The 13,091-nt window shown below is 64.3% G+C and overlaps 3 protein-coding genes across 14 annotated transcripts in view; 2 read left to right on the forward strand and 1 right to left on the reverse strand.

Annotated features, from left to right (window-relative positions):
* The first annotated feature begins 986 nt into the window (after positions 1 to 986).
* ARHGDIG (Rho GDP dissociation inhibitor gamma) lies at positions 987 to 3,491 on the forward strand. 2 transcript variants are annotated; one of them, XM_060122680.1, is made up of 6 exons: positions 987 to 1,112; positions 2,182 to 2,361; positions 2,438 to 2,521; positions 2,773 to 2,849; positions 2,931 to 2,994; positions 3,090 to 3,491. In XM_060122680.1, the coding sequence occupies exons 1-6, from the start codon at positions 1,040 to 1,042 to the stop codon at positions 3,287 to 3,289; spliced, it is 678 nt and encodes a 225-aa protein (XP_059978663.1). In that variant the 5' UTR covers positions 987 to 1,039; the 3' UTR covers positions 3,290 to 3,491. The 2 variants fall into 2 exon arrangements, with proteins under 2 accessions (XP_059978663.1, XP_059978662.1); XM_060122679.1 differs by having other exon boundaries at positions 989 to 1,112; positions 2,095 to 2,361.
* PDIA2 (protein disulfide isomerase family A member 2) lies at positions 3,426 to 6,748 on the forward strand. 2 transcript variants are annotated; one of them, XM_060122678.1, is made up of 10 exons: positions 3,426 to 3,855; positions 4,475 to 4,681; positions 4,751 to 4,884; positions 4,963 to 5,100; positions 5,183 to 5,299; positions 5,389 to 5,514; positions 5,592 to 5,789; positions 5,883 to 6,003; positions 6,076 to 6,257; positions 6,393 to 6,748. In XM_060122678.1, exons 1-10 carry the CDS (start codon positions 3,426 to 3,428, stop codon positions 6,612 to 6,614), a joined length of 1,875 nt encoding a protein of 624 aa, XP_059978661.1. In that variant the 3' UTR covers positions 6,615 to 6,748. The 2 variants fall into 2 exon arrangements, with proteins under 2 accessions (XP_059978661.1, XP_059978660.1); XM_060122677.1 differs by lacking the exon at positions 6,393 to 6,748 and having other exon boundaries at positions 5,269 to 5,514; positions 5,592 to 6,210.
* A 339-nt stretch (positions 6,749 to 7,087) lies between these two features.
* The window catches only part of AXIN1 (axin 1), a 63,568-nt gene continuing 57,564 nt past the window's right edge, over positions 7,088 to 13,091 (reverse strand). For 8 of the 10 annotated variants that reach the window (XM_060124702.1, XM_060124704.1, XM_060124703.1 and 5 more), the window contains 4 exons: positions 12,124 to 12,369; positions 10,303 to 10,410; positions 8,502 to 8,669; positions 7,088 to 7,873 (listed from right to left, as the gene is read on the reverse strand). In XM_060124702.1, the coding sequence (XP_059980685.1) occupies positions 7,747 to 7,873; positions 8,502 to 8,669; positions 10,303 to 10,410; positions 12,124 to 12,369 (649 nt within the window). In that variant the 3' untranslated portion in view covers positions 7,088 to 7,746. The remainder of the gene's footprint in view (positions 7,874 to 8,501; positions 8,670 to 10,302; positions 10,411 to 12,123; positions 12,370 to 13,091) is intronic. The other 2 variants (XM_060124705.1, XM_060124701.1) reach the window with 1 other exon arrangement.

Raw genomic sequence — 13,091 nt, forward strand, 5'->3', positions numbered from 1 at the left:
TTGGGTGTCCTCAGAAATGGGGGGGTGGAGGGGTGTAAGGAAGCAGGGGGACTCTAGCTGGTGTTCTGCCTCCCCCTCCACTTTGACCCAGCTGTCCCCAGCCTCAGGTCCAGCTCACCCCTGCCCCTGCCCCGCTGACCCCCATCCACCTATCACAAGGTCTGTTTAGGCATCAAGACCAGAGGCCCCTTCTGTGCGCCCCTCTCAGCACTCCACCACCCCGTTCTGTTTCAGATCAGTGTCCTTTTCTCCCCAAGGACGGGGGCCTCTGAGCATAGAGCATGCAAAGACACCTCCACCCCCCGCCACGCTCACACAGCCCAGTCAATAAACACTGGAATAATGGCTGTGTCTCCAGACTGCACCTCACTGTGTGTGTGGACACGGGCCCCTCCGTGCTGATGCCTGTGAACCTCTGGGGTGCGGGGCCAGGAGGCTGTGCATACACACACAGCATCCCCCACCCCCCAAGGCTGGGCAGACTCCAGGAGTCCCCTCTGCCCAGACATACATAAGCTCCAGCGGGGGTGGGAGTAGGGGGAGGGGGAGGGACTGTCGGGCCCCAGGTGCGGCCTGCGCTGCCTGCAGGTAACGAGAGCCTGGGGACTTGGTGGGGGGGACGCACCTGCTCCACTCGCGCCCCCAGCCCCACCAGCCCCGCCCAGAGGGCTTCCCCAGAGACTCCCCAGACACCGGGCGGCGCCACGGGGTGGGGCAGCCCTGATGGCCAGAGCCGGGTGCAGGCGGGGCGGGATGCTGGGACCGTGACTGCGGCGGCTGTGCGGGGTCCGAGTGCGCCCGCGGCGGGGACGACCGGGTGCCGGCGCCAAGCGGGCGACACGCGCGTCTCTGCGGGGCTGCGCGGGGTCCGCGGAGCGGCTGGGGGCGCGCGGCGCGGGCGCGGCGCTGGGCGCGGGGGGCGCTCCCGGCCGGGATGAGCTCACCGCAGTCGCGCCGGGGCTGAGCGCCGAGCCGGGCGGCGGCGGGGCGGGCGGCGGCTCCTCGGCGGCTCGGCGGCGGGGCCGGGCCGCGGGCCACCATGCTGGGCCTGGACGCGTGTGAGCTGGGGGCGCAGCTGCTGGAGCTGCTCCGGCTGGCGCTGTGCGCCCGAGGTGAGCGGGCCGTGGCCAGGGCGGCCACGTGGGCGGGGGGCTCAGCCCGGGGCGCGGCGGCTTCTCCCCCGCGGAAACTTTGGGGGCGCTCGTGGGGACCTCGCGGCGGGGTCCCCCGGCAGGGCTCTGGCGGGGGTGGGGGGCTTCGTCCAGGCCAGACACTCATGGGGCAAGGGGTCAAGAGTGGGCGGGTCTGTTTGTGAAGCCAGGGTAGCAGGGGGGCCCTCTCCCCGTGGGAACCTGCCCCTGAGGTCCCATCTCCCTTGGGTGGGGCTGGGGCTCCTTCAGGGAGGGTGTGGATCCCGGGAAAGACTGGAGCGCAGTGGGCAGGGACTCGGAAAGACCCTGCCCCAAGGCACCATGGGAGCTTCTCCTAGGACTGTGGGAAGGGCTCAGAAAGACCCCTGCGTTAAGGCGCCAGGGGAAGGGGCTTAGCTGACTGGGTCTGGAGGCACCTGGGGAGGTGGCCTCGGAGCATAAGTTGAGGGGTTTAGAGAGAACCACCCCTACCCTTCAGGAGCATTATGGGGAGGAACTCCCAAGACTGTGGGGAGGCATTCAGGGAACGCAGTCCCTGAGCAGGGTGGTGGGGACCCTGAGAGGTGTCCGAGAGCCTTATGGGAATATGGGAAGAGGCCTAGGGCACTGGGGACCCTAGAGAGCAGCGAAAAGGCAGAGCCTCTGCTCTAGAGAAGACCTCAGCGGTCACCACTCTGTAGTGGTGGACCCTATCCCTTGGGGCTGTCCCCCATTTGGGGTCTTCCTTCCCCCTACAGTCAGGGAGGGGCCTGGGATGAATGGGTGGGGCAGGAGGATGCAGCTGGAGCCTCCAGGGATCACCTGCCTCCATCTCTTGGGAGCCTTCTCCACTCCCCAGGCCCTTCCCCAAGAGGCTGGGTTTGGGCGCTGCTCTGCATCTTCTCGGCCCACCCCTCTCCCAGAGCTCTCACCGGACTCCTGTTAAGTTCCTTCCTTTGGGCAGTGGGAGGTCCAGCTGGCCAGACGGCAGGCTCCAGCAAATGCCAGGTCAGCTGGCAGCAGCTGCTCACACACCCTCCCCGACCCCCAGTCCTTCTGACGGACAAGGAGAAGGGGCAGCTGCCGCCAGATGAGGTGCTGGATGAGGCCGTGCCGGAGTACCGGGCCCCGGGGAGGAAAAGCCTCCTGGAGATCCAGCAGCTGGACCCGGACGATGAGAGCCTGGTTAATTACAAGCGGGCGTTGCTGGGGCCTGAGCCGCCTGCCGTGGGTATGCCCATGCCCTGGGCTGGGTGGGGAGGGTGGGTTAGTGTTAGGGCACCTGTACACTTCTGGTTTCTCTTCAGACCCAAGCCTGCCCAACGTGCAGGTGACCAGCCTGACACTGATGTCTGAGCAGGCCCCAGGGCCCATCACCATGGACCTCACAGGTAACTCCCAGGATGCCTGGTGCAACCCTGAGCCCCAGGCAGGGACCTCACAGGTAACCCCCTCCGCAAAATACAAACTGATCTTTGGGGTAGAGACCTGGGCTCGTTGCCATGTACCTCTTAGGACCCCCCCATGCCCAATCCCAAGTACTCAGACCTAGACCTCACAGGTACAGGCCCCCCATGGGGGCTCCTGGGGCAGGGTCTCAGCCATCACAGGAGTTCACACTTAGCTGCACTTTCCCTTACAGGGGAGTTGGCTGCGCTGAAAAACCGGGTGTTTGTCCTGAAGGAGGGTGTTGATTACAAAGTGAAGATTACCTTCAAGGTGAGGGAGCTGTCACGAGGGACACCAGCCAGCCACAGGCCCAGTCCCCCCAGGTTCTCCCTAACACCGTCTGTCCTTCAGGTCAATAAGGAGATCGTCAGTGGCCTCAAGTGTCTGCATCACACCTACCGCCAGGGCCTGCGAGGTGAGGGCTGCGTGGAGGGGGCAGCCCAGGGGGAAGGCTCGGGGTGGGGGCCAGTGGGGCAGAGGGCAGCCCCTGACACCCTCGCCCTCCCCCAGTGGACAAAGCCGTCTACATGGTGGGCAGCTATGGCCCGAGCGCCCAGGAGTACGAGTTTGTGACTCCGTTGGAGGAGGCGCCCCGGGGCGTGCTGGTGCGGGGTGCCTACGTGGTCACGTCCTTCTTCACCGATGACGACAGGACCCCCCACCTGTCCTGGGAGTGGGGCCTCCACATCTGCCAGGACTGGGAGAGCTGAGCGCCCCCTGCCCCAGGGCTGTGTTCCCACTTGCGGTCCTGGTCTCCCCCACCTCTGTCAGTCGCTGCAAGGGACCCCTGACCATTCCCCGGCCCCCTCAGTGGCCAGACCCCCCTGCCCTCTGTCCTGTCCCGGGATGTCCCCTCCCCAGGCCTGGCACTGTGCCCTGAACAGTCCTATTAAACGTTGCTCTGTCTTGGTGCCCTCGGTGTCGCCTGTCTGCCTCCCCGCCCCCGGGGTGGGGGGGGCCTCCCAGCCTTATCTTCCCTGCAACCAGGCTTGCGTGCCACGTGGCGGCAGCTGCTTGGCCCCCCACCCCCTTATCTGCCCCTGCCCCGTGGGCCCCGGCACTGCCATGGACGGCCAGCTCCTGCCAGTGCTGCTGCTGCTGCTTGGGGCCTCAGGCCTGTGGGGACAGGGGCCAGGGCCCGAGGGTCCCTTGGAGGAGCCCCCTGAGGAGGAGCCCCCAGAGGAGGAGCCCCCAGAGGAGGATGGGATCTTGGTGCTGAGCCGGCAGACCCTTGGCCTGGCCTTGCGGGAGCACCCTGCCCTGCTGGTGGAGTTCTGTGAGTGCTTGGGGCCGGTGGGGCTGGGAGACCCGCAGGGGCCACCTGGGGGGTTCTACCCCCCCATGCCAGGGCCACTCGCCCCCACCATGCTCCTGGAGCTCTGTCAGAAGATACCCGAGGCACAGCCCTGGGGCTGAGCTGGGCCTGGGGGTCCAGCCTCACAGTGGTGAAGGGCACAGGTGCAGGGGAGACCCACGGTCATTGTCCTTCTACAAACTCTTCCGTAAAGGGCCAGCCAGCATTCAGGCTTGCACATTCTTCCGGGTTTTTACAAGCTTTTCACACGTGAGAGCCATTCTTAGCCGGCAGGCCTCAACAGGCAGATGGCCGGGCGCCGGCCTCAGGGGGCGGCAACGGAAAATTCCTCCTAAATTCAGTCAGGACAGTACTGGCCACTGCCTCCCCAAGCTGGGGCCCTCGAGGAGGCTGGTCTGCGGTGCTTGGGCTCCATATGGCCAAGGCTCAGGTGGGCCCCTGATGAGGGAGGTGTGGACAGGACATGCTTGCTCCCTGCTGGGCCTGACTGGCCCCAAGGTCGGCCAGCTCTGGCTGGGCGGGAGCAGGGGCTGCGGCTGGGGCCATGGAGGCCTGGGGCACTCATGGCCCTGTCCCCCAGACGCCCCGTGGTGTGGGCACTGCAAGGCACTGGCCCCTGAGTACAGCAAGGCGGCTGCCCTGCTGGCAGCAGAGTCGGCCAAAGTCAGGCTGGCCAAGGTGGACGGGCCCGCGGAGCCAGAGTTGGCCGAGGAGTTTGCGGTGACAAAGTACCCCACGCTCAAGTTCTTCCTTGACGGGAACCACACGCACCCGGAGGAGTACACTGGTGCGGGGAGTGGGCATGGGTGGGTGGGCGGGTGGCAGGGCTGGCCCAGGCTGACGGGAATCTCTGCAGGCCCCTGGGAGGCCGAGGGCATCGCTGAGTGGCTGAGGCGGCGGGTGGGGCCCAGTGCCACGAGGCTGGAGGATGAGGAGGGTGCTCAAGCGCTGATAGATGCCCAGGATGTGGTGGTCATTGGCTTCTTCCAGGTGAGCTGGTGGCATGAGGGCCGGGCCTGGGAGCAGGGTCTGTGAGGCCAGTCAGCCTCATAGGCTCGGGCCCCTTAGGACCTGCAGGACAAGGATGTGGCTACCTTCCTGGCCCTGGCCCAGGATGCCCTGGACATGAGCTTTGGCCTCACCAACCAGCCTCAGCTCTTTCAGAAGTTCAGCCTCACCAAGGACACCGTGGTCCTCTTCAAAAAGGTGGGTCAGGCCCAGAGTCAGGGCGGAAGTGGGGGTCGGAGTCAGGGCGATGGCTCCTGCTGACCCACCCGGCACTGTCCAGTATGACGAGGGGCGGGCAGACTTCCCAGTGGATGAGGAGCTGGGCCTGGACCAAGGGGATCTGTCACGCTTCCTCCTCACACACAGCATGCACCTGGTCACGGAGTTCAACAGCCAGGTGAGTGGGGCTGGAGGGCAGATGCGGGTGGGAGCGGAGGATGGGAGGCGAGCGCGGGAGCAGCCCATGAGCGCCACTTGCCCCCGCAGACGTCCCGTAAGATCTTTGCAGCCGGGATCCTTAACCACTTGCTGCTGTTCGTCAACCAGACGCTGGCCCCCCACCGGGAGCTGCTGGCGGGCTTCCGGGAGGCAGCTCCCAGCTTCCGCGGGCAGGTACTGGCTCAGCCCACGGGTAAGGGGTGAGGTGGCAGTGGGGAGGCGGGGCGCCCACGCGGACTCCCTGCTGGCAGGTGCTGTTTGTGGTGGTGGATGTGGGTGCCAGCAACGACCATGTGCTCCAGTACTTCGGCCTCAAGGCCGAGGAGGCCCCCACCCTACGCTTCATCAACATTGAGACCACCAAGAAGTACATGCCTGCGGACAGGGGGCCAGTCACCGCCACCTCGGTTGCAGCCTTCTGCCACGCAGTCCTGGGTGGGGAGGTCAAGGTCTGCTGCTGGACTGCCCAGTTGGGGGGTGGGAGTGGGAGCAGCGGCTCTTGGGAGAGACCCCCCAATAAAGCACCTGGCCGGTTCTCCCAGCCTTATCGCTTGAGCCAGGAGGTCCCCCCCGACTGGGACCAGCGGCCAGTCAAGACCCTCGTGGGCAAGAATTTCGAGCAGGTGGCTTTTGATGAAACCAAGAACGTGTTTATCAAGTTCTGTGAGTGCAGAGGGCAGTGGGCTAGTGGGCAGCAGCGACCCTGCTGGCTGTGCTGATGCCCCCCTGTCCTAGATGCCCCATGGTGCACCCACTGCAAAGAGATGGCCCCGGCCTGGGAGGCACTGGCTGAGAAGTACAGGGACCACGAGGACATCGTCATCGCCGAGCTGGATGCCACGGCCAATGAGCTGGAGGCCCTCCCTGTGCACAGCTTCCCCACCCTCAAGTACTTCCCGGCGGGGCCCGGTCGGAAGGTGAGGCAGGACCCCATCCTTGGTCTGGGCTCAGTCTAGGCTCTTCAGACCTCGGCTGGAGATGCGGCGTGGCCTCGGAGGGCTGGCCTTAGACCCTGGACGGTGTGTCCCCCAGACCCGCCCGTCCTTCCTCAGGTGATTGAATACAAAGGCACCAGGGACCTGGAGACCTTCTCCAAGTTTCTGGACAGCGGGGGTGAGCTGCCTGCAGAGGAGCCCACGGAGGTGCCCGGAGCCCCCTTCCCGGTGGGTGTCTCTGTCCCAAGGCTCCAGGTCTCTGGAGGAGTCCTCTGGATGCGTGACTGTGACATGGGCTGGGCTGGGCTGAGGGTGCAGCTTCCAGCTGGGTCTCTATGACCCTTTCCAGGAGATGCCAGAAAACACCACGGAGCCCAAAGACGAGCTGTAGTTGCACCGCTGTCAGCGCCCACCTGGGGAGCCGTGTCCCTTGGTGCCCATGGAAGCTGTGGGCTGTGAATAAAGAGCTCTGGTCCTGGACTGTGTGTGTGGTTCCTGAGCAAGGCAGGCCCCCTGGCCCTTGGTTTGGGCCCAATCTCAGCCTCCTGGGTCCTTCACATCTTGGATGGAAGATGGGTCCCTGGCTCAGGTCTGAGGCTCCACTGGGGCAGAAAGGGGGAGCATGGCATTGCTGCCGGCTTCAGGCCCACTCTCTCTCCCAAGCTCTGCTAGCGTTGCTAAACGGCACCCCCTCCCCGCCACAGAGGCTGGCCTGACTTCCTTTGGTGGCTGGGAGACAGGGCACACATCCCAGGAGCCAGCCGAGGGGCATTCCCACCAGCCACATTGGACAGGTGCAGTCCACAGCCAGGGAAGATTCAAAAATGGTTTTATTTCATTATTATCCAAGTACCTTTGAAAAGATAATTGTACAAGTCAGCGCATGAAAAACGGGCTTGGGGCAGCCCCTCCCCGCTGGCCCAGGCCTGAGAAATGTACATATTTACATGGGCCCTTAGGAGGAAGGGGCCCGGGACCCGCTGAGCCCACGCTTGGGCCTCGGTGCTCCGTCGCCGGGTCCACACAGTGAGGCAAGAGACAAGCTGTGTTGAAGGCACTCGGTGACATGTACAATGGACAGAGGCCCCACGGGGCCCCCTGCACCCCGGCTCTGGGACAGGCCTGACCAGGGCAGGCCATGGCGGGCGAGTCCCAGAAGAAGAAGCAGAGCCTGTGGGGTGAGCGCCGGGGGCGTCCGCGGTTAGCAGCAGGGGGCCGCGGGGGAGGGTCTCAAGGCGGCCCCATGGTGGGCTCCCTGCTGGGTGGGCTCTTGAGTGTCCTGCAGAGGAGTGGGTGGAAGCCTGTGGGACCCCAGAGGGACCCCCCGCCCTCCTGGACACAGATGGACCAAAGAGGCGGCAGCTGTGAGGCGGGCAGCACCTGGCCTTCCGCCAGCAGCCGTGTGTCTGCCACACTCTTGCAACCCGGCACAGGCCCTCATGGTGCGCAGCGCGGAGGCCAGGCCCGCCCGTCAGTCCACCTTCTCCACCTTGCCGATGACCTTCTCCTCGAAGACGGGCAGCACGGCCCCATCCTCACGCACCTCCTCGAACACCACACCGCATTCGAACTCGTCGCTCACCTTCTTGAAGTAGTATCTGCGGGTGGGAGGGGCGGTGAGGGCGGCAGCGTCCGGCAGTTTGGCGGCCGCCCCTGACACCTCCTGCAGGGCACGCGAGCCGGTTCTGCCCGGTGCCTGAGTGCCGGTGCTTGACACGTGCAGTGACCACATGCGGGGTCCCTGCCCCGGCCTCTAGGTGCTGTGGGGGAGGAGTGGGTGGGCGTGGGGTTTCTGTCCTCTCCACTGGGCTAAAGCGCCTGCACTCGGCCCAAGGCCCCTCCAGTGGCCACAGCAAACCACCCAGGCAGGCCCACAGTGGGCTGACTCCAGCCGAGACCCCATGGGCCCCACCCGACCTACAGAGCCCAATGAGGAGCCTGCAGGGGCTGGTCTCAGGCCGGCAGGGCTGGGCAGCCCAGGGCAGACCTGTGGAGGATGGTTAGGAGGCTGAGACGAGGCCGACTCAGGTCACACCAGCACGGGGATCAACAGACCCTCCAGACCCCTTGCTCGGCCTGGAGCCCTCAGTCACCTGAGATCACCCATGCCCCATCTGTCGTGGGGCTCACGCCAACAGCCCGTGGCCAGACACGTGGAGGCAAGGACTCAACGAGGCACGAGCACACAGCACTGTCTCCTGAGCTGACCCCACCAATGCCTCTCACCTGTAGTTGCCTTTCTTGGTCAGCAGCTCCTTGAACTGGCCCAGGGTGACCGCACGGCCCCTCACCAGGGTCCGGTAGGGGATGGGCTCCCCACAGAAATAGTAGGCCACGACGATGCTGTCACACGACTGGGCACTCCCACCGCCTGCCTTCCTCTGCGATTTTGTCCTGGGGGGCGGAGAAGCAGCGGTGACTGCTGGGCCCCAGGCACCCCAGTAAACGACAGAGCAGGGCCTACAGGGTGGGCTGTGCCACGCTCAGAAGTGCCACACATCCACAGGCCCCGACGCCCACCCCACCCACATAGCCACGTCCAGCCCCGGGGGGCTCACCCCACATGGTGCCTCAGCCCAGGTTTCCAGTCCTGCGCCAGCCACAGGCCCTGACCCAGGCGGACAGTGGCTCGTCGCCTGCCCGCCAACCGTCCGACCGGCGCCTCGGCCTGCCCACCACCCACGAGGCCCTGGTCTCACTGTGGCTTGAACTGCCTGGCGGGCAGCACCCACTACCCAGACCACGTGAAGTTGGGCGAGCAGGCTTCTCAGAGCCAGAACCCACAGCAGATGCCTCTGCTGGGCTGCATGAGACAGCCAGGCCACAGAACCCGCCACAGCCACCGCCTCGAGGCTGGGCTAAACTGCTCATGTCCTAGTAAGGCCTACAGCCCCAAACTTCAGAAACACCTAAGGCCAGGGACTGGACGAATAGAACTGTGACGGATCCTGACACGGATCTGCCTCATGGCAGAGAGCTTGTCACGAGACCATAAGCAGCAGCCAGCCACACTTCCAGAGACCGCTGAGGCCAGCAGCGCCTCCTGCCCAGGCTGAGGCAGCACCCGTCTCCTCTAGCGTCCTGTCCTGTGACCACTCCAGAGCTGCGCCGGTGGAGCCTGGCACAGCCCTTGCACTGGCCAGCTGGGCGTGTCAGTGTCATGTCAGGAAGGCCACCTGAGCTTACAGCAGGCTCTACTCTCCCTGGGGACCCCCCCACCCCGGTGCTCCTGGGCACAGAGCAGGCTGTCACCTCAGCTGTGTGGCCATCCACTGCCTGAGCCAGGCTCCCAGCGCCCGCTTCCCTTCCCTCAGGCCTGCAACCTCAAGCCCAGGCTGTCCTGGGAGCCCAGCTGGGGTTCCTGTGGGGTCCATTCTCTGCAGAAGGGATGCCGAGTCCCTGCTTCTCCAGGGGCCACTGGAGGAGTGACCTATGGGGAGGCCGTGACCCCTCAGCACACTCAGCCGGGTGTGATGAAGTACTGTCTGGGGTCAGCCCGGCAAGGCTGAGGTGGGGGCCCCTTCCTTCTTCTCTGTCTTGAGCAGAAGTGCAGGGACAGGGTGGCCAGCACTGTCTACATATGGCCCTTGGCTCCCCAGTGCCCAGCCTGGCCCACGCATGCCCAGGGAGACGACCCGCAGGTGCCTGTGGTCCACATGAGAACAGAGCCCGCTTGCTGTGCACAAGTGCCCGGGGCTGACGCTTCCGGTCAGCAGTGCCAGGGGAGTCAGGGCTGCAGCCCTGAACCCATCAAGCCAGGCAGGTCGCTGACCAGCGAGTCCCAAGGCCTGGTGGGGACGTGAGGCCAGAGTGCGGGAGGCGAGTGGACCTCCTCTCTGGCCCGTTGGTCACTTGTCACCACGTGGACGGTCAGACGGTTCCTTTGACAGAGATACACTTGCAGACCCAGCTCTTCAGGTGCAGTGCCTGAGCTCCCATCGTGGGTACAGCTGTGCCACTGCAGCACCTGGCCGGCGGTGCAGTATGGCTGGGCAGTACCGGGAAGACCCGGGGGGAGCGCACGTACTCTGTCTCGGAGAGCTCCAGGTCGGACACCGCTGGCACCACGCTCAGCACGGGCGTGCACGCTGGCCTGACACAGGAGCGCCCCCGCTGGATGACCTCCTGCACATACCTAGGGAACAACGGCGTCAGTGAGCCGCATGGGCCTGGGCAGGGCCTCCAGCAGCAGTTGGCGGTGACCACAGGAGACCAGCGGGAAGACGGAGCAGGGGCTCCCAAGACGCTCTGTCACCACAGATGAGGCTCCCACTGTGTGCAGCGGACAGGACACCAAAGCCCTCCTTGGGTTGTGGAGCAGGGCGGGAGGATCAGGGCTCCATCAGGATGAGTCGAGAGGCCGATGCTGCTTCCATCCATCCAGGGTTCCCAGACCCTCATCTGGGCAGAGCCTCGGGCACCGGGAACATGCTGGGGTCCTGTCACTTCATGCACACTCAGAGGAGCCTTCGCCTTCCAAGAGGAGCTGCCCTGGCCTCCTCCCTGGGGTGCAGCTCTTCCTACTCAGCACTCGACACAGACCTGGGCTCTGGAGCGCGGCCGCTGCTCCGTCTGAAGGGGACTCGCTGCCTGGCAGCTCCTCTCCCAGTGGCCTTCCACCCCGGGGGCGATGCTCTGTGGCCCTGACACAACTTCTACCTTCACCGGCCTGGATGGAGGTCACCCCACGAGGAGGGCCCAGCTCTCTGGTCTGTAGCCATTTACAAAAGGCCCACGTGCCCTAGACTGACCACCGTGGAGGTGCCAGAGCCGCCCATGTGCTCAGCTCAGCATCACCAGCCAGACAGGATGTGCCGCTGGGCAGAGCCTGTGAGTACTCACAGGAAGAACAGACAGCGGGCAGCAAGGATGATGGGCCAGGAAGCCCCTGCAGGGGGTCCTCACGGCAGGGAGGGTGTCCACACGCCCTGGCCCCCACGGTGGCCCCGCTGCTGCCCCGCTGGCCTCCAGCTTACAGGCTAGCATCAGGCGAGGCCACCTGCACAAGCCTGCTCCCCGGCTCTATGCTGACGAGCGAGATCACGGGGTGTGAGACAGCTAGGCGTAAACATGGTCACCTTCAGTGACCCGGGGGATACATGCGGGCTTCCAGCTATGCCCAAGACGGACGCTGGGCAGGGTCTGCACCCTGACGCCAGCTTCCCCAGAGCAGCACGGACCCAAACACGGTGAGGCCAGACCCCAGATGCCCAGCTGACCGAGGGCAATGGGAGCCAGTAACATCCAAGAAAAACAGTGGCTGCAGTTTGATGACCACACTCTCCAGATTTCCAGGCCCCTCAGAGACCCTGATCCACCTGGGAATCCTGATGGGTCAGCAGGCCCGGGAAAGTGACCTCAAGGGCCGAGCTGCAAGGACCCAGCCTGGAGGGACGACCTGTCCCCCATAAAGGGGAGGCCTTCCTGGCCCCCTGGGGCCACCCTGGCCCTGAAGGCCAAGCAGGGCACAGTGAGGAGGGCTGTGGGGCTGGGGTCTTTCCAGGAGAAGAGTTTACACCCACACACATCTCAGCACCAACGTCCTGCCTGCACGTGACATCGGGGCTCCCCTCCATGTAGCTGTGAACCACATGTTTCGGGCCCCCTTCGTGGAGGCAGCTGGCAGCCCCCAGGACCACCCCCTCCTGGCTCAGCCAGCACAGCAGCCAATGGTCATCTGACTGTGACCTCCAGCAGTCCCAAGGTAAGGGCGGGTGAGCGCATGTGCAGGGCAGTTGCGACACAGGAAGGGCTCCCCCTCCCTCCTCAGAGGGACAGTGTGATGACCACCTGCCCTCCCAGCCCTCGGCCACACAGCAGGCAGCCCTGCTCTCCCGAGGTCCCGTACCTCTGCCTCGAGGGCGCCTTGCTGGCCCTCTTCTCCTCCTCCTCCAGGCGCCGGCGGGCCTCCTCCAGCTGCGTCAGAGGGTTGGGGGCCGGGTTGGGCGGCATCGTGGGGTCCTGGATGAAGAGATGCGAAGGCTGCACGGAGGTCCGGAGCTGGGCGCTGACCCAGGGGTGCACGGCCCCGGGGCGCTCGATGGACAAGGGCCGGGAGCTCTCGTGGGCCTGCTGCTTTTTTGCCCCGGACGACCTGTGGGGCCAGAGAACAAGGTGAGCAGCGCCCACACCCCCCACGGCCCCCTGCACCGCGAACGTACAGTCCTTCCTGGAAACTTGTGTATTGAAATATAAATCACATCCTATGTGAATACTTTTTTTTTTCTGCTTCCCCATGAAAACTTCTTTTAAAGAAAAGTTTTCAGTGTTATTGAAAAGTATTTTGATATTAAAATAAGTGCCCTTTGTGAAAAACCTGAAACAGTCAGGAAATTCAAAGAAAAAAATAAATGTAATTCAGCAACAGCCACTCTCGGTATATTCAGTGTATTTCCTTCTCCATTAAAAACACTTGACACAGGGACTTCCCTGGTGGCACAGTGGTTAGGAATCCGCCTGCCAATGCAGGGTACATGGGTTCGAGCCCTGGTCCAGGAAGATCCCACATGCCGTGGAACAACTAAGCCCACGCGCCACAACTACTGAAGCCCCCGTGTCCTAGAGCCCATGCTCCACAACAAGAGAAGCCTATGGCAACGAGAAGCCTGCGCACCGCAACGAAGAGTAGCCCCTGCTCGCCGCAACTAGAGAAAGCCTCTGCGCAGCAACGAAGAACCAACGCAGCCCAATATAAATAAGTTAAAAAGAAAAACAAAAATACTTGATGTAATTAGCATAATTCTGAACATGTGATCTTTCCTGATTTCCCCCTCCACATGACATCACGCTCCCCATCATCAGACACTGAGAATGTGC

Source organism: Lagenorhynchus albirostris, chromosome 15 (genome assembly GCF_949774975.1).
Source record: "Lagenorhynchus albirostris chromosome 15, mLagAlb1.1, whole genome shotgun sequence".
In the NCBI taxonomy this organism is placed as follows: domain Eukaryota; kingdom Metazoa; phylum Chordata; class Mammalia; order Artiodactyla; family Delphinidae; genus Lagenorhynchus; species Lagenorhynchus albirostris.